This window comes from Aythya fuligula, chromosome 22, assembly GCF_009819795.1.
Source record: "Aythya fuligula isolate bAytFul2 chromosome 22, bAytFul2.pri, whole genome shotgun sequence".
Taxonomy (NCBI): Eukaryota; Metazoa; Chordata; class Aves; order Anseriformes; family Anatidae; genus Aythya; species Aythya fuligula.
In genome coordinates this window covers 563,636-583,335 of record NC_045580.1, presented here as the reverse complement: position 1 = coordinate 583,335, position 19,700 = coordinate 563,636, and the positions used below count along the sequence as shown (strand labels likewise).

The window sequence follows — 19,700 nt, the reverse complement described above, 5'->3', positions numbered from 1 at the left end:
GCTGCTTCTATCTCCAAGCCAGCAAAAGTCCTTCGCACCCCAAAGCTCGTCTCTTTCTTTTTTTCCCAGCTCCGTCAGCTTGTCTAACAGAAGATAACAGTTCTTCCTACAGGCCCTGCTTTATCTGGGCAGCAGCTATTTGCCAGGTTGTTGGAGCAGAAGGGCCAGGAGCCACATGTCCTGCACCTGAATATTCAGTGCAATCTAGTCCCTAAGGTCACCTGAACATTGCTTTTTGGGAACAGCTTATTTTTCCTTCCTCGATGCAGCCCATTAGTTTGTTTTCTATCAGCGCAGCTACCAAGAACAGGCATTTAATCTCACAAGAGGTAATTCTCAGAGCTGGTGCTGGGAGGAGGTTGCCAATAAATATCCCTCAGTAAGTATACTCTTACACCTTTCCCAATTGGTAGCTAATAACAGAGCAGACGATGACATTTAAGCCCTTTCTGCATGGCTGATCAAACTACTCACAGTGACTTTGAAAGCAGTATTGGGATTTCGTGTGGGTATCAAAGCAAGTGCAATACTCGATAGTTCAGATCTCTCGCCTGTGTGACTAATAGACAAAAAGATTCTAAAAGGTCTAATATCTTATTCAGAATTTCTTTGTCTCCTGTTTGAAGCTGCTTAGTGGACACAGTGGGATGCTGATGTTTCTTCTCTAAGCAGCATTAGGGAAATATCTGACATCACTGCAGGATGAGCTCAGGCTGGCTTGGAGCTGGGAGGCAAAGGGTTACACTGAGGCGAAGCTGACAAGTTGAGCATTGTCCCCAAACTCCACACTGGCACCCTCACCTGCCATGGGTTTGGTTTAGCTTTGCAGCCCCTTCATTGCTGTGCTCACTCCAAAGGGAAGATGGGTGACACCTCTCTGGCGGGTGAGCAGGGACCAAGCCCAGCTCCCTGCCTGGCACCCATGGCCACAGGAGAGGGGGCATAAATAGCTCCAGGTCCTGGCTGGCCTGCAAGAAGTAGGCTACACTTGCCTTTCCGCACAGCTGATTCATTCGTTGACTGGGGGGTGTTTTTTTTCCTTCAAATTGAATAATTCAGCAACATCAGGAGTACTGAAGCCACGTGAGCTGGACTTGCGTAGTCAAACTAAAAAAGGCCAAACTGACATTTTTGTTCAAGCAGATTCCTCTTCCCCATCCTCCTTCACCCCCCCCCCCCCACCCCCCCCAGGGAAACAAAATAAAATAACAGAAAGCATTATGCAAGTGAGGAGCTCAAGCTACGGTTATTTTCCTCCCAGGAAGCAGCAGAGAAGTGCAAGACATGTCTCTGGCCATCACCAGCAAGTGACCCTCCCTCGGGGGGCTGCTCCAGGTCTCCTTGCCCCAGATTGCATGCACAGCTTCACTGGTGGGATTCAGCTGCTCCTGCCTGGGGAGCTCCTCTGGAGGTGCAAGGAGAGCTTGTCTTGGTCCCTGGCTGGGGAAATCCTTGGGGATGCTTTCCATGGGCACTGCACTGGGGGGGACCTGGAGACAGGCAAGGTGGTAATGAGGGACCGTGGCGTCCGTGCAGCTCTCCCTGCTCATGCCATGCTTCCCCGTGACTGACGACTCCTGAGAGCACTGTAAATAATGTACCGCTTTTGTCTGCTTGCCTTTCCTAGCCATCTAAAAATCAATACAGGCATGTGTTTTAAAGCGTGATGGGCCTTATGCAGGGAGTCTGTTGTCCTTGGCTCCCAGAGGAGGACCCATCTGCATGAGCAGAACCAACGCATTTGTCCCAGGATCAATACCAGGAGCTGCATGGGGCAGGTGTGGAGACAGTTTCCCGTCAGCCATCCTGCCTTCCCAGCCCTGCTCCTCAGACAGCTCCAACTTCAGGCATCATGTTGTTGTCCCGGAGCAACCAACCCTGTGATGGGCTGAAATGCCATGACTTCTAGGCAGGTGCTTGGTGGTGTGATGCCCTGACATCCCAAAGAGGGGCCTCCTGGTGTAGTGCTCGGCCTTCAGCTCCCCGTGCACTGAGGCAGGCCAGCCCCGTGCTCGCCACACATCCTGCAGTTCCACACCAAGGGCAGGATCAGCTCCCAGCCTGGTGGGACAAGGGCAACGTCCCTCAGTCACCCCCAGTCATTTCTAAAAAGTTACATCTTTACCAGGCGCTTCAGAGGCCTCCTTCACCACTTCCATCCCCTCTTCAACAAAAAGAGATAATTCTTTTCAAAACACAATGAAAATTCAAAGCTCCGCTTACATAAAAGGAGCCATGGTGTCTCCGTTTCTAATGAGTCATTGTTCCCGCTCTAAGTCCCTTGCTTCTTATTACAATACTCTCTTCTCTTGGGTAATGAAAATTTAACTATCTGCTGTTCCCACTTGCCTCCTCTCTTCTTGCAGCACATTGTCTGCAGGCAGGCCGGTTTTTACACAGGAGGCTACAAGTTGAAATAGTTCAGGCAAGAACTCTTGCAAACAGATTGGAGTCTTCAGAGGGCTTAGAAAGCCGATCACTGCTCTGGGCCTTGGTGGTGAAGGAGCTTCAAGGTCCTGCTCTGTCATGGATGGCCTTGATGGTGTCCTCGTGCAGGTGCCTCCCTGAATCCTCTGGGTTGTAAAATGGGATTTGGGATTTGGGTCCTTCTCACGACGCGGGGCACTGGGACTCCTGGAAATGCTGCGTCAGTGGTGGTGTGATTTCCCTTGGAAATCACAAACATAATAGCCTCAGCTTTTGTTTGAAAGAACAAGGCAACATTAGAGAGAAACACTGAAAAGCAGGAGCCACAGGTGCAAAATCCATTAAGGAAATATAAAGAGTTCTAAAGTGGTTCTCTTTTCTCTCTCTCTTTCTTTCTTACACTTTTATGACATGCTTGTGACTTCATAAGGCCCCGCTTGTGATTTTTGAAAGCAGGGTTAGCATTACTGCCTGCTCGCTGTTCGCAGTAGGTCCTTTATTCTCCGTTTTGTTCCTGGCATTTAGGATTACAATAGCTGCAGAAGTGCCCCCTGCTTTTGTTTTAGAGAGACTTCCTCCAGGAAGGCAGGAGGAGACCACAGGGCCAGCCAAAGCAGCTCATGCTGTAGGCTGGGGCTGTAAACAGCTCCTCAGGGTGCAAAGCAAAGCCAGCAGGCAGGAGAAGATGAGACTCAGGGATCGATTCCCTGCACCTTCTCTGGCACCAAAGCCCCCCAGCAGCAGACCGCCCTGCTGCTGACAACCTGCCCTGGCAGGCTTCAGCTTTGCCATCACACTGGAACATGGCCAGAAGGCAGGGTTAGCATCACATCTGCATATCTGTTTGCTTTTTTTAAAGGGGAAAAAAATATCAACAATGAATTCAGAGTCCTAATATTTGCTTCTGCTCAGTGCATCTCCCCTGAAAAGCAGAAGACACGTGTGGATGCTCGGGGGGGGAGGAAGAACCAGTGCCATGCTTCTACCCGTGGTGCTTGTTGGAAGTTGAGCACCTGTGGGTTTGTTTCGCCCTTTGAAAGTCTTCCATTCTTCTTGAAAAAAGGAAAACTAGGTGTGGAAGCAAACTGGCTCTCTAGGCTGGGCTAAGGTGGTGGAGATGTCTCCTGGAGGCTGGAAATGGGGAGCTGTGGGCATTGTGGAGGAGCAGGGTGCTTCCAGTGAGAGCGGTGTTTGTTGGCTTGCCCACACGTTCTGTGGTCTTAATTCCAGTCTCTGCAAGGATTTGAACTGGGATTTGGTATAAATTTAAGACGGTTGTTTTTTTGTTTGTTTGTTTGTTTGTTTGTTTGCTACTGCCCTATTTGGTGTCCAGGAAGTGTATGGAAAATCTCTGGAAAATACATCTTCTTGTGGACCCATAGCACTGTGTGATGATGAAACGTTCGTTTTGTTTTGTTTTGTCCTTGGAGTCACAGAACCCTGCTCTGAAGCCAAAGCACTGACAAACTGAAGTGTCTCAGTGCTTCTTGTAGATGAAACCACTCAACCTGCATTTGTAAATCATCCTTTCCCAATTTCCCCCTTCTCAGCTATTTTCTGTCAAGTGTCTTATCTCCCTTAAAACTTTTCTGCAAATTACTTGCTCCTTTGACATTAAGATATAAGACTGCTGAAAGCTGTAACGTGAACAGGTCTCTGATCTTCCAAACCCAGTTAAACCCAGTAATCAGACTTTAAGCTGATTTGAAAGTGAGTCAAGCTCTGCCTTTTGGTACTTTTTTTTTTTTTTTTTTTTTTTAGCTTTTTTATCTCTGATTTAGGGAGCAGTGATCCTGCTGTGGAGCAGGGAATGGGCCAGGTAATGCTCTTAACGTCCTTACCCTCTTCTCTCCTCTCCTGTGACCAAGGCTGAGCCTGTAACATTTATAGCCAAGATGGAGCCTTGGACTAAAAAGGGTTTCAAGTGACAATTTTTCACACTGAAAAAACAGAGGGAAGGAAAAGACAGGAGACATATGCCATGTTCTCGCTCTAATTTTCCATGGTCATCAGCTGCTCTCTAAGACAGATCAAGAAAGGAAAAAGAAAAAAAAGAAAAGCGGGAGGGGGGGAGGCTTCATTTCCAACAGCAATTACCAAATGAAACCTCTGCTTAATGGACATTTTCAGAGGGCATGGACACCACTTTGTGTTTCTGCTTTCTCATTACGACTCTTGCAGCTCCCAGCTGACAACCTGATAATTCTTACCGATAAAACAATCTTTTTTGGTTATTACTGCGTTCTGGCACTGTCCCTGCTTGCCTGGCTTGCCTTGAGAATTGTCAAGATTACGGAGTGAGCCGTGAAAACATAGTTAGCGGGTGGAAAATAAAAAAATATAAAAAAGGCAAAATGCTCACTTTTTTCTGCTTCCTTTCCTAATTTTCTCTCTCCCATCCCTGCTTTTCCTATTATTTCAGTAGCACCTGTCCTTGTGAGTCTGAATAGAAAATAGAGCTGATTAATGTTTCCTATGAAGTTTCTAAATCCCAGTTCAGAAGAGCAAGAGTTTCTGCTAGTGTTGGAGGCCCACGTGCCTTGCAGCATGTGGCATCTCCTGAGGCTGCTGGTGTGGGGTACCACTCTGCAGCAGACCCATCCTGTTGAGCATGCATGACCGTGACCTACTGGAGCACTGGTGATGAAAGTCAGACTTCTCTGCAAGTATGTGGGTGCTGGAGGGGATGGGGCTCCTGAAATCCCTGGGAATATGGTGCTTGACATGTTCCTGGATTTGCCAAGATATTCGGAGAGCTTTTTAACCAGTTGCATATACGTGGGTAGAAATCCAGAAAGGATGCCTGTGCTCCTTCCTGCACATCTTCAGCTGGCTAGGAACACGTTTAAGTTAAGCTGCAATAAATTAAATGAAATATAAGCATTCACATGGGGGCTTACATTGGTTTAACTGCACGAGTTAGAAAATGATTGAGCTTTGCAGTTTTGCCCTGTAGGCAATGCCTAACAACTCATTTGAAAACAAGTTTAGTTGCAAGAACTTGTGTCACACTTAACCTTGGTTTAGGATTAATCATCAGTCAATGATTAAATTGAGTTAATGTAAATTAGGATTGAATTGATTTAGGGTGGTTCGCGTGGAGACTGTCCTGGTTTTAACACATTGATTTTAAAGAGCAACTTTTTCTGCAGCCCGGCGCGACACAGCATATTGAGCTGCCGTTCAGTTGGCGGGTGTGGGCTTCTTGTTCTGTGCCTGTTTCAGGGCGATAATTCACACGCAGCAAGGCTCCTGATCTTTAAAACCTCCAGGGCAATACAGCGAGTTGCAATCCAGTCAGTGCACTCTCTCCCAACTTCTCCCATTTCAGATCTCTCCATATCCAGAGGAAGAGCGGGACTTTAAGCACTGGTAAGCCAGCAGCACTTCTCAGATGCTCATCAAATAGCTAACACAAAGGAGACCCCAATGAGCAGATATTGGATTGATGTATACTGATAATTGCATACATACTGAATTGCCTTTGCATTTAAGGCCTTCCAGCATCAGACAGCAGCACTACATCCATGTGCTAACACTCAAGCTGTCTCTCTAAGATAGCCCACATTTGGTTTAGGGATGCTTTGCCAGCATTTGTTCTTGCTTTTGCACCATTTTCTTTGCAAGACACGTGCCCAGCCTGCATCGAACACCAGAGGTGGGCTGCATATGGGCACCTGGGTTTGCACCTCATCTGGCTGGAAAGTGAAGCACTTGTTCTGGGGAAAAAAACAGAAGAACTTGACACTTGGAATGGTTTTCAGTCATGACAAAGCCAAGGAATTATGATGGATTTCAAAGAGAGAAAATAAAGCATAATGCCAGCACTTAGCACACCCTGATGTGAAATAGGTTACCATGAATCAGCATGCTTTTTGTGGAAAATGAGAAGTTTCACCTCCTCCGGAGGTGTGAGACATGTCAGCCATGGCAGGAGATGTCCTGGGGGCTTCAAACTGTTACTGCCTCCTTCAGGGTGTGGAAATGAGAAGAGAGCCGTGCTAAACCACTGCATTTGGGGGTTGTCATCCCTAAGAGCTTGGCTGCTTAGCTTTGTGTGTCTTGTGAGACTGAAGCTGAAACTTCAGCAAACGGCAGTGCTGAAGCAGGGCTGCTGCGTCCTTTCATCCCCTGATGTGCGTGAAGCCCCTGACACGTACCAGAGGGTCGCACTGGGGGCCTGGAAGCAGAGGGGAGAGCAGCAGGCAGATCTTCTGAGTTGCTGTGGTTTGTAGCAGGTTCTCAGCTGTGCATCCTGGTTTAAGGGAGTGCATGAAGGGGAAGAGGAGAGCAGAGGACTGGTGTCCCCTTGTAATACAAAATATCACTGGTTCCTGAGAGCCTGCTGCTCTTCTGTCCTTAGATCATGACAGCTCCAGTACAGTAGTTGCTATCCTGAATGACATGATTAGAGGAAGTGCCTGGCACCTCTTTGCCAGGGCTTTTTTAATTCATTGTAAATATTTTGGAACCCACCCCTGGCAAACTGACAGCCTTGTCCCTCTTTCTCACCTCTCTCTCCAGGTCAAGCATCTTCCTTCACGCAGCAGCCCCAGGACCAGGTGGTGATTGCTGGGCAGCCCGTGACACTGCTGTGTGCCATCCCCGAGTACAATGGCATCGTGCTGTGGATCAAAGACGGACTTGCCCTTGGAGTTGGACGGGATCTCTCAAGTAAGTCATGGCACTGCCATCCTGGGGCAGCAGAAGCTGCTTGTGTAGAGCAGATCATTGCTACCCCCCACCCCAAAGTCATAATTAATTAAAAAACACTATAAGGGTAATAGATATTTTGTTTAAAGAAGACCTCTTTTTAAGGAAAAAGAAAAGAAATGCTTAGAGCAATTGAAAGCTGGCTTCAGTTTCTCTTTAACAGCTTCAGAACAAATATTTGTTTTGAGAATAATGAGTGTTTTCATTTGAACTGCAAAACCCTCCAGCTAGCCCAAACACAAGTGTCAAAACTTGGAATAAACAAAAACTTTTATTCCTGCTCGAAGCTAAACAGTTGGTCTCCCACAGGTGTGACCTTTGGAAAGCCTTGCTTTGGTTTGGGTTGGCTTTTCGAAACAAATGTCCTGTTTCCAAAATGCCGTCTGAAATGCTTCATAAACATTGAAAGTGCCTCTTTTGGCATTCTCAAAACAAAAGCCTTTGCTTTGGATAAATGTATTTATTGAGATCCAGTAGAGCCCACAAGCACTTGTGGCTTCCTTAAGCTGTACTTCTGGCAAATTACAGTTTGGTCACAAAATTCCCCAGACTTCTTGTTATTTAATCCTACGCGTGCATTGTGATGAATGGCTTTACTGCACCTGGAGAAGCCTGAAGCAAATGTGGAGAAGGGATCCAGTTTAGTCCATATATTTTGCTGATTTTTTTTTATATTCCCCAAAACGAAGGGGAAATGGGCATTCAAGAGTCAGAAGCCTGCGAGGGCACCGAGCCCTTGCAGGGACTGTGCAGAGCCTGGGGAAGCTCCAAGAGTTTGCAGCATATCAAGCAGCAGCAGCCAGAAACCAGGGGAAGAATCAGGTTTCTTGGTCTCCAGGGACCCTGCTCTTCTCTCAAGTTCAATGCCTGCTTTTTCCTTTTTTTTATTTGCTTGTTTGTTTGTGGTGTTTTTTGTTTTTTGTATTTTTGTTTTTTGTTTTTGTATGTATAATTACTCATTTCTCAGACTTGACTGAGTGAGCAGTCCCCTCTTCAAATGTTTTTCAAAGCTCAGTGCCACAACTTTTCCATACATTAGAGAGCTGATCTCTCCCTACAAGACCTTGCAACATGGACGGGTGACAGCAGCTCCACTGAAGTACGTGGCTCATGTGAATGACTTCCACAATTAACAGAGCTGGGGCTGCTTTAGCAGGAGGAACTGCCAGCTTGCACGATACCAGCTCAGCCAGTCATCTAATTAGCTAAATACAAACAAACCCATCATTTGTATTTCTCGCGGTTCAGGAGAGCAAATCCTGCTGTTGATAGCTTGTGAAACAACAAAAACACGAGAGTGTGCCAGGCTGCCTACAGTCCCCAGCACATTAATCACCAGCAGGCGGAGGGATGCGCTGATGGCAGCATCCTTCCCGGCCCTGTCGGGTGTCTCGCTGACCCACGTGAAGGGAGACCCCTGCCCAACCTTTACACAGACCTAATAGTGGAAATATCTCGGGGTTTCAACCCAAGTATGTGTGTAAAAATCTGGTGTAAGGAATTCGAGATATGCTGTGGCATGGCTTGCAGGAGCCAGAGGTGGCAGAAGAGCTGGCCCCGAAGCATGGGCTGTGCTTGCATCCTGGTGAGCAGCCCCAGTAGCAGGCTGATGTTCGCACGGTGACTTTTAGCTGTCGCATGGCTTTGCAAGGATGGCCCAAGGTCAGGTTTGGCCCATCTCACAGCCCAGCAGAAGCCTTGCTCCACCTGCAGCTGGGCACGTCGCCCCTCTGAAAATAGAGGCAAACCCCGGGCTATGCAAATCCCGTCCTTTTTCTAGGGATTTCAGCTTAATGCTCCTCATCAGTGCTTCCTTTCTGAACAGCTAGGTCAAAACCTGCAGTCTCTTCCTGAGCTTTGGGAGGCCTCTGTCTGTTTGGGCTGGCTGCCACGGAGGGGATGAAGTTACTGGTGTGATGGGAAGGCTGGGGCTCTACCCCCACATTGTCTGCCCTTCATTTTTGGGCTTCTCTGACTCATGCTTTGCATCCAACAGGCTACCCACGCTATCTGGTCGTAGGAGACCATCTGTCTGGAGAGCATCACTTGAAAATCCTGAGAGCTGATCTCCAAGATGATGCTGTCTATGAATGTCAGGCCATCCAAGCAGCCATCCGATCCCGACCTGCCCGGCTGACTGTTCTCGGTAAGTCCAGGCTCACCATCACTCGGAGCTTATTTGAGGGTTTTCTGTCCTCGCGGTTGCAAAATGTTGTGTTGTTAAATCAAGATGACTGGAAAAGAGCCCACTGTGAGAGTAATGCTTTGTGATTTCAGGAGCAAAGGAAGGTGTTCACGGAGCAGAGCATTGCTGGGATGGGCATGGTGTTTGGTACTGCAGCTCCAAATCCAGGTGCCCCTTCAGGAGGGCATGTACACAAATTTAAGGCCATGAGGGGTGTCAGTGGCATCAGCGCATTATGCTGTGCCCTGGCTGTGATGTTGTTGTGTGCAGGACCAGGAGGAAAAGTTGGTTTTCCTACTGGATCTCTTATCATTGTGCACTTGTTGGAGATTAATCTTTCCCATGAGCAGCACAACAGGATGGAGCATGGGACTGCAAACAGGAGGCTGCTCCCAGCATCTTACAAAGCCCCTTGTTGGGTGGGAGCTGGAAAAGGGGCTTTGTTGACAGGTTGGAAAAGTGTGTTGGGTGCTTTTCAGGAGTGCTGGGAAAAGGCAGGCTGGACCAGTGAAACTTCCCAGTATGGATGTGGCTTCAGAGAAATGGATGCAAATGTTGTTTTTCTTGAAAATCCTGAACGTAAAACAGTGTTTTCTGTCTATATTGCTTCCAGATATATATCCTGATTATTGAAGTCCAAAGTGAAAGTATTGATGGTTTTTAGGTTTGTTAAAATTAAAGTTTGGGTTTGTTTTGTTGGTGCTGTTGTCATTTTCTTAGTTAATTTTGGGGGGAAAATATTGTAGGATGCAAACCAAGAGTTTTAGTGGCTTTAGTCAGCTCAATGCTAATTAGTGCTAAGCAGCCAAAGAAGTGAATTAAAGATGGAGTGTTGGATGCAGGCATACCTCACAGGAGTCCGTGCACCGCCAAGAAAACGAGCTGTAACTTTGGGTTTGTAGTATCCCCTCCATTTGATCTTCTCCCTGTGCCACCCTGCACAGCTCCCTGTCCCCAAACCCCCCCCAGCCACTGCCTCCTCCCTCCCTGCCCCCATCGATGATGATGATTTCTGTTCGATCCAGCCTTCTGCTCCGTGAACTCTTCTCAGCAGCTCCGAGTTCTGACATGCATCCCTACGTGAGCAAAGCCTGGAAATAAATGGGAGAGTGGCACAGGGCTGCCAGTGAGGCTTCTTCACTCACCATCAACCTCTGCAAGCTGTGCCACCTTCCCTTCCCTCACCAGGGCTGCCTCCTTCTGCTGCGAAGTCGGAAGACGTTGCTGGAGCCAGACAAAAGAAATAATGTTATTTAATTAGAGCTAAAGATTTCAAAACTAATTTAGTCCCAGGGTGCACAGGCGTACGTCAGTGCTCTGAGCTGCTGCGGAGCATTGATTGAGCAGAGAGATGTTTTTGTGGATCAAAAGGAAATCGTTATTATCTTTGGGGTTATGGAATGTGTTGAATAGATGGTAGTTAATGTTTATGTGAATATACATGGTAGCTGCTAATTGGTACATTTACCTAAGATGTTCAGCAACTTATGTTTGCAGCATGCTCTCCTTTTAAGAAAATTAAAGTTACAGCACATTCAATTTAAACCCGATCAATGAGAAAATGGGGTTTGCAACCCACTGGTAGCCCATTTCTTGCTCCGGCTGAACTTGTGCAGACGTTCTGGGGAAGCTGGGTGCTGGCTGGGGAGGTGTGAGGGGTAGCACGTCACAGGCAGATGCCTCCAGCACCCTGCCCGGATGCATGTTGTGGGTCGTCATGGCACCACAGCACCCTTTTCTCCAGTTTCGATCAGGATGTGTAGGCTCAAGGAGCCCGTGATGGTTGTGAGTGAAGCAGGTGCCTCCGAAGCGATGTGCATCTCCAAAGTTTTGGCTGCCTGGGAGGTGAGAGATGCAGCAGGCGACCTCATCTGTCTCGCTTGAAGAAGTCATCTGTGGGGTGTTCCTTGTCACTTCTGATTGTTGTCAGGGCTGATTTTTAAATCCAGAGGGATGGTTTTCCTTAGAATTGTAAAAGTCTTCTGCTCAAAACCCAACCTAACTCAAGCCCATGTTCCTGGAAGCCTCAGCACCCTTCTGTGCCTGTGGGGAGGGGAGCTGGGCTTGGGCTTCCAGCAGCCCCCGTTTGGAGGATGCTGCTCACACCTCCAGCATCCTGACAGGTGCAGGGGATGGAGATCCCCCTCCTGGAAACTGTCATTTCTGAAGGATCCGTGTGGAAGTGGAGCTTCATGGTTCTGCTAGCAAAGCAGCCGGCTGCCCCCCACCCACAGTGCTGGAGTGGCAATGATTTCATAACCCCTGCGGTGGCAATGCTTTCTCTTTATTCACCTGGGTTCTTGCAGCATTTACAGAAGGAGGTGATGCGCTGCAGCTGTTACCAGGGTTATTATGCAATAAAGCAGTGTACATGGCCGCTGTAAAGTTACACCTCTGTGCAAATAATCGGCAGCTCTGTGTCCAAAGCTATGCACAGCTCTGCAAAAAGGAACAGGACCTCAGGCCAAGCCACAAGCCCTTCCAGCTCATTCTGCACTGCGTCCTCCTGCACGTGCCTGGGCTGTCCACACTGGGACTTCTCACACTTCATCTTTGACAGGAAACAAAGCCCGAATCACTGTGTTCTGTCCAGCTTCACCCAGGGTTGCTGGTGAAACCATAGGCATTGCATAGGCAGGAGGGGATCCCCGAGACCTCCCCAGCATACAAACCATGCATATCTCAACATGGCAAACAGTTTCCTTTAGAGCCTTTTGCAGAGCTGTGAGGTCCTCATGACTCAGAGTCCATAGTGTGGAGCTGGCTCAGGGCCCCCTGTGCTGGGCCATTTCACCCCATCCTCCTCTGTCACACCCAAGCCTTGTCCCCTGAAAAATACCTTTGCTCACCTGTTTTTCTGCATGGGTTGGTGCTGCCTTGCCCGTTCTTGCCAGCTTTTCCACTTCCTTGGTATCAAGAAATCCCCTATTGCCTCCAAATTCAGTTTCCAACTGCTGTCATTCATGTCTGACAACAGCTTTACGGGTCTGCTGCCTCCTACTCCCCTGCTCAGATGCAGAGCTACACCATATTTTAATTAAATATTAAAGATTTTGTCACATTGTTTTCAAATCTACATGGTTAAATGTAGTGGAACAGATCATTCCATAGCTTCAGAAGTCCAAACACTCAAGCAGATGAGCCTATTAGTGTCATCAGCATCGGGAGAAGTCTTGTGTTTGTAGAGTTTCAGGCACAGATATTGCTGGGGTACCTGGCTAACCCATCCTGAAGCAGAAGGAGCTGCTTTCTCCAGGTGCAGAGCCTCATTCCCTGCTTGTTCTCCATCCTCCTGTTGCCTGCATTGCCCCAGGGATAAAGCCACTGCTCTCCATCCAGGGGACACCAACCCTAGCAAGGAAGGCAGCAACTGGTAACAGGCGAGGAGATGGGATCTGGGAGATGTGGAGGCATCCACATGCCCCACTAAAAGACCAAGGGACCTCTGGCAGGTCATCCAGTACTGACAAGGCTGCTTGGACAAGCCCCTTGGATGCACTGTGAGCTTCAGGGAGTCCCTGGACCCACAGCAGGACCATGTACTGGGAGGACAGGGACTGTTTGGCTGATTCCAGAAGCCACTGGAGGGCTCTCTGTTACCTGGCACATCTTTAATGGCAGGGCTTCTTAATTTATGATCTATTTAACCAAACCGGGGCATTAATTAAATAAAGTAAGAGCCTGATTAGGACTTGGAGAAATTTGAAAATAAAATCAGACAGCAATCGAGCGAAATTGCAAAGCAAACACTTTGGCTGTAACCACCGGAGACTTCCCTCCGGTCTTCCATCAAAGCTGGGAGCAGGGAGGGCAAATACAAGAGATTATATAGCCAACAGATGTGTGTTGTTAAAATATGCATCTGCCAGCCGTGTAGCTGAAGGTGCCAGAGGGCTAGCTCATGGAGCCTTCTGCACTCAGGGGACCGTGAATGAATTGGAGGCCTTGCCAGCCGAGCTGGGATTTGCAGACACGTTAATTAGTGTTGAGTTCCCAGCTCTCAAACGCAACCAAGCGAGAAGCTTGGAAGGCAGTGTTGGAGCGGGGAAAAGAGGGGGAAGAGGTGAGCCCTGGCTCGCTGCGCCCGTCCAGCAGTGCTGGGGAGCCAGGAAAAGGCTGCAGGAACCAAAACTCAGGGGTTGTATGGCTCCACAGCCTAGTGTGGGGAAAGGGTTATTCCCAGAGGGATGCTGGTGGGAGCCTGGTGACAGTCAGGACAAAGGGACCACACGGGTGTAAGGATGGAGACTGAGGAGTGAGTAACTGATGTGCAATTAACTCGTACATTCACCTTTCATAGTTTAATTCTCCCCCCCCTCCACAGCCTCTTCCAATATTAACTCTGCCTTCATGTGTGTCCCATTAGAAATGAAGCTTTCTTAAATCAACATAAATTATTTAATGCTACAGATAAAGTTAATTTGAAGTGAGAGCTCCTGTCTTATAAGATGGCACAAGCCAGGGACAGGAGAAGAGGAAGGTCACCTGGGTGCCAAGTGCATTCCCATTCAATCACAAGCCTTTTCCTCTTTTTTTTTTTTTTTTCCTTTTTATTTTATTCTAATGCCTCTTTCCAGCCCTCCCCTGCAGAGCAGAGTAAGCTGTTTCTATTACCGAAATGGTCGTTGGCAGCTTGAGACATCTGCGTTTCCCAGCTTTCCTGCTCTTTAGCAGAGTTTGATCAGAAAATGAAGAGGTTATGGCCTGGGAAAGGCCATTTTTCAGTATCAGTTTGTAATGCCAAGCTGCAATGAGAAAATGTGGAATAGGGGATGTTTCAAAGCCAGAACCAGTCCAGCCTGGAACTATCTCAACTATTTTTCTGTACTTTTTAACAGAATTTAATTCTTTGCAAAATTCAGCCTGAAACAGCATGCAGAGTCAGAATGTCAGTGTGGAACAAAAAAAAAAAAAAAAAAAAAAAAAAGTGATGAAAATGCAATCATTTTCTTCCAGATTGTCTCTTAGCCTTGAAACACATTTGGTCTTCACGAAGACCTTTTCTGCTGGGAATATTTTCAGTGGTGAAATAGTAACCAGGTCTACTGAGAATGAGGCAGCAACATCAAACAATCGAGTGGAAATCCCAGATAACTTAAATGTTTGATGCCGTGTCTGAGCAGCTTAAGTTTACAGCACTCAGCTGACTCCTCTTGCTAGCAGTGGGGGGAAAGGTGTCCTTGCATGGGTGTCCATGCAGTTTTTGGAGGGGCTCAAGTGCCGAGCACCCTGTCTGGAGGAGGAGGAAGATGGCAAGCATCCGCACCAGCTCTGCTCTCCTTGCTTGGAAGGGAATGAGCAAAACCTTAAGGGCCTCCATCCCTGGGAAACCCATCTTGTGGTGCTGGGTCAATGTACCACGTGGGACGTAGCCACTGGCCTTGGGCTCTGCTGCCTTCATTAGCACAGAATAATGTCTTACTAATTATGTGTGTGGCACATACATGAAGGGCTTGGTTTCACAACAAAGGGATGCTTGCCCTTCTGCTGTTTGTTATGCAGATGTAGAGCACAACACATGTTTGGGGGTTCCAGTCGCCACAAAAATGTGAAAAGCCACTGCCATAAGGATGCTGGAGGGACCTTATCAGGAGCTACTGGGAAATCTGGACCTTTCACTGGTAGCCCATTTTGTGCCCTGCTCTTGCCAGCACCATGGTGAGCACAAGCCTGTCCCAGTCTGATGAAAAAGCCTGGGTAATCTGCCACTGTGTAAGCAAGAATTGGGAAAAAAAATAAAATAAAATCAAATGCATTTAAAATGATGAATATATTCTTTCCCAGCAGGACAGGACTGCATCTTAGCAGTGGCTGGTGTTTAATCACACCGTTAAACTGGGAGTGAGGAGCCGAGCACTGAGCAGACACTGCCGCCGCTCGATCAGCCCCAGGCTCAATGTGGTCAGTTCACAACATTTTAGGGGCAGTCTTGCAAAATTCGGGTTTTCTTCCAGCCCAGAGCCCTGGGGTTAGTCAATGCTGTGGAAGCCATCATGGTCTTCAGGTCTAGTCCTGGATGCCACAGGGCTGGGCTTGGGTGAGGAAGGGAGATTTGTGTACCTGGAAGCTCGTGTGTTCCCTGAACTCTGTCCCTCAGCCGAGCAGCAATGCCACTTCCCCTGTCACCCTTCACCTTGCCTCTGTCCTCGGCACTGCAACAGCATTCCTACCCACATGCTGAAGAGCGAGCAACCAAAGAGTATATCGGAGGAGAGGCATTTAGCAATGATTAATGTCAGGAGTCTTGCGCCAATCTGCGATTTCTTGTCTCGACATGGGGGGACTGACCCGTGCTTTTATCAAGCACAAAGCGTTTGGCTTTGCTATGGTGAGTCTTGTGATCTGTACTGAACTGATGGATACAGAGCACATAGGGCTGATAAAAGCCCATCCTGAGTCTCTTTGGATGCCTTGGTGGCTCTGAAGATGCCATGAAATTGAGGCGGGGAGGGAGTAACATTTAGTTTGTCCCCCCTCTCTGCATGGAATGCCAGGTCTGTCTGTACTCTGGGGAGGCTGAGCATGACGCCAGCCCACGTTGTGGGCACGGGGCTGCCTGTGGGACAAACATCTTTTGAGGTGTCTGCAGCTGGTGGTGGGGACCCACTCACTTCGCTGCTCCATGCTGGCCAGGCTGGCAGATCTTAATGAGGTCCACAACCAGCACAGACATTTCAGAGCCTCTGGGCCAGGTGAGGCTGCGCAGCCTGCAGCACCAAGCAGCTGTGGCCCCAGGTGTGCGCCTCAATGGGCAGCAAGCCTAATTAAGGGCTCTGGAACCACCAGTTTCACATCATTTTAACAGGGGGCTCTTGCTTGCTGTCAGGCTCAGAAAAGCAAGAGGCTGAAAAGCAGAGGCCTCCTGCTGTGTGTCAAAATCCCGCCATCCTGACATGTTGACCACGTGCACTGCTGCACTGTGCCTCCTCCTGCTCTCTGCATCTCACCCCAAATCCTCCCCAGTCTGTAGTACTCCCTCTGCTACCCCCTTGGCATCGCACAGGATCTCATGGCTCCTGCTCCATTCAGAGCTCAGGGCCTGGGGAGCTTGCTCTGCTTTATGTCACAGAATGTCACAGAAGGGTCGAGGTGGACCCTCTGGGTCCCTCTGGTCCAACCGTGCCCCAGCAGGGCCACGCGGAGCAGGGTGCCCAGCCCCATGACCAGGCAGGCTTGAAGCTCTCCAAGGAGGAGCCCCAGCACCTCTGGGGGCAACCGGTGTCAGGGCTGCGGCACCCGCCCCGCACAGCAGTGCTTCCCAAGTGGCAGGGGGAGCCAACAGGGCTCTGGACTGGGCCCACAGCCTCTGGGCCTGGGCCTGGATGCCACCAAGAGGAGCCTGGGTCCTCCTTTGCACCCTCCCTCCAGGTACATGGACACAGTGATGGGCTCCCCCCTGACTATGCCCTTTTGGACCACTGCTGTGCTGCGTGCTGCATCACACAGACCAAGCACATGCACGTGCAAAGCTCCCATTGCCTCGCACACCCACACACGTTCTTCCCTCTCTTGCCAATGAGCTGAAACACCCACATGCATACTGCCCTGCATCTGCACCACGCATACACACACACCTCCTCCTGGCCCTCAGGTGTGCAGTGCGTCCCTCTTGACACGGTGCAACGTGCAGTGCCACGTGTGTGGAGTCATGGCTGTGGGCAGCCACTGGGATGGGGATGTGTCCTTGCAGGGAGCTCGGGGGGCTGCCAGGGACCTGACACCAGCACTGTCTCCCTCTCCCCTTGGCAGCTGGCAGAGAAGAATGAGGCCCTCAGAGCGTGACATCACCTGAGCGACAGCCCCCGCTTTCCTATCGATCCCCTCGATGAAAAATGAGCCCAAGGCTCGGCAGAGGCAGGGACAGCCAGGAAAGCAGAGAAAAGGCTTTGGGAGAGGGTGCAGGACAGCAGCAGCCTGGGTATTCCTGCTGCCTGCCAGCCCCGCACCGCTGCTTGCGACTGGCCCAGGGCACGTGCGTACTGGCGTGGTTCCAGCTCCCAGGTAACTGGGTTGTTGAGCCCAGGGATGAATTTCTGTTCTTGTTACGCATCCACTGCAGTGCTGTCTGTCCTGGCGTTCCTGAGTAGTGTTTGCTTCTGGAAGCCCCTGTCTGAGAGGCTGACAGATGTCAGCTTCGCATCCGAGACTAGGACAGGGATTGCTCTGGGGCTGTGGCATCCTTAGCAGCCTCTTTTAGCCAGACTTGGCCTTCAGAATTGGATAACCGTCTCTTAATGATTCATCTGTGTGTGTCCTTTGTAATTGGTGAGCAAATAACCTCTCTCCCAGGATATTCACCTTGTGCTGTAGTAGAGGTTGGACAAATGGCCCTCTGGAAGGGGTTTTTAGTATTTTTTTGACATTAAAGGGTGCTCTCATTAGGAGCTGACCATGCAGATACTTCAGATTCATCCAGGATAGCAGCAACCGCCCCACTGCTTCCCAAGAGTCTGCCTTTGCCCAGATGCTTCCTCACCGAGGTGAGCAAAGAGTTTTGTCTCCAGGCTCCCTGCAGCCTCTGCCAAGGTGCTGAGAACTGTGATGGGATAAGTGCTTTGATAATTCATTAGCAGGTGGCTGAGGTTTGCCATGCGGGGCAAGGATGTGGGTGCTGAGCTGCAGCGGTGCGGAGGAGGCAAGAGCTGCAGTAAGTGCGTGGTTTTGTGGCTGGCGGAGCCGCACTGCTGGGCTCCCATACCCCGACCTCTGCAGGGTGAGACAAGGGATTGGTAGCAAATTGTGGATTTAACACCTATGATGAATCTCCATTGCAGCATGAAATGAAAAAGGAAAAGGTAGCTAAAGTGAAGATCTCCCCTGGGCATCAGGAGGCTACAACTTATGAGCAGTGGGGAAAATAAAAATAAATTTAAAAAAAAAAAAGGAAAAGAAAAACAAAAAGTAGGAAAAAACTTGTTTCCTTTAACTAAATATTTCAGAATTTTTGCAAGCTGCTGCTTGCAGGTTAATAAGGACATGGGCTAAAGGCCGGGGCTCAAACCCATGACACATCAGAGCTTTCCAACTCCATCCCTCCTGCTTGCCATGATTAGGGACAATGAAATAGTATGGGTTGCTGGTCCTCAGGGGGCTTCATCACAGCACCCAGCGTAGCCTGGACCTGCACCAGCCATCTCCCTTTGGGACATGCCAGCAGAACATCCTTCCCTGGGGAGTACCATGATGCCCACAAGCTTCAGCTCAGCATTTGTCTCCCAAACATGCGGGCTCCCCACCACCGCAGCATCCATCCCTTGCTGCCCAGCAGTTCAGCAGCTGCTTCTGTAGGGTCTTTCCCCTCCTGGTTATTGGTGTGACTCTCTGAGAGTGGAAAGCAACCCTAGAAGTGGGTGGTTAAGCTCCTGTTGAGGTGGGCATGGGAAGCAGCAGCTGCCAGGAGCCGATGACCAGGCACACAGGTAGCGGGGCTGGAGATTCAGGAAGGACAATAGGCTTGGTGACAAAATACGGGCTCAGCACTTGTGGGAAAACCCTGTGTGTTGTCCTGGTGGTGTGGGCAGAAAGGGAATCCAATGATTTATAGCCCAGATAGAAGCACACGAGTTCACTTCTGTGCTGCCAAGGCCTCCACGTGCGACCTTGAGCAAGTCCTTCAGGCTTGGATCCTACGGAAAGGAAGAAAGGCCTGGGGGAAAGCAAAACAGGAAACTCTGGGTTATAAACATGATCTGCCTTGTGCCCCACATTCATTGCACTTACGGCTGCAACATGGATGGCATCCAAGAGAAGGTGGTTTCGTGCGGTCAGTTATTTCTGGGGCTGGGCAGCAGCCAAGCAGAAATGCTGCCGAGTCATACTTTTGGACACGAGAGTCTCTGTTCTCCTTCCAGTCATAAATCACACAGCAATCATGCACCGCTCCCTGAGGCCCAGCCTCATGGGGAGGATGCTCTCATGGCCCTCACCCCCCGGTGATGCTGCAGGATGCAGCTGGCGCTGGGTCCCAGTAATGCGGGAGCATCAGCGGAGCCGAGGCAGCTGCTTCTTATTCAGGTTGTTGCTAGGGGAGCCTGCACAGATTTCTCATAGTGGGCGAGAAGTGACTTTCAAATCAAGAGGCAGCATGAAAAATTGCAAAGGGAAAATAAAGTCTTTTATGATATCACATTTAATTGCTAACAAAGGAAAAAAATCACCCCTCCTGCATTTGGTTCACCGGCTAAAGCTCAGACACCAGCTGCCCCATACGTGTTTGATTCCAACTGGTAGGTTTAAAAGATGCAGAAGGTATTTAATGATAATGATAATGATTTACATTTATATAGTTCCTTGTATGCACTGGGATCACAAAGTGCTTTATATATCTATGGATAAAAATATACTGGATAACAAGCACTCCATCCATCACCAAATC

General features: G+C 49.2%; 1 protein-coding gene across 6 annotated transcripts in view; it reads left to right on the top strand.

Annotated features, from left to right (window-relative positions):
• Positions 1-19,700, top strand: part of KIRREL3 (kirre like nephrin family adhesion molecule 3) — a 316,766-nt gene that overhangs the window by 227,460 nt on the left and 69,606 nt on the right. For all 6 annotated transcript variants that reach the window (XM_032201818.1, XM_032201817.1, XM_032201814.1 and 3 more), the window contains 2 exons: positions 6,952-7,101; positions 9,137-9,286. In XM_032201818.1, coding sequence (XP_032057709.1) covers positions 6,952-7,101; positions 9,137-9,286 — 300 coding nt within the window. The remainder of the gene's footprint in view (positions 1-6,951; positions 7,102-9,136; positions 9,287-19,700) is intronic.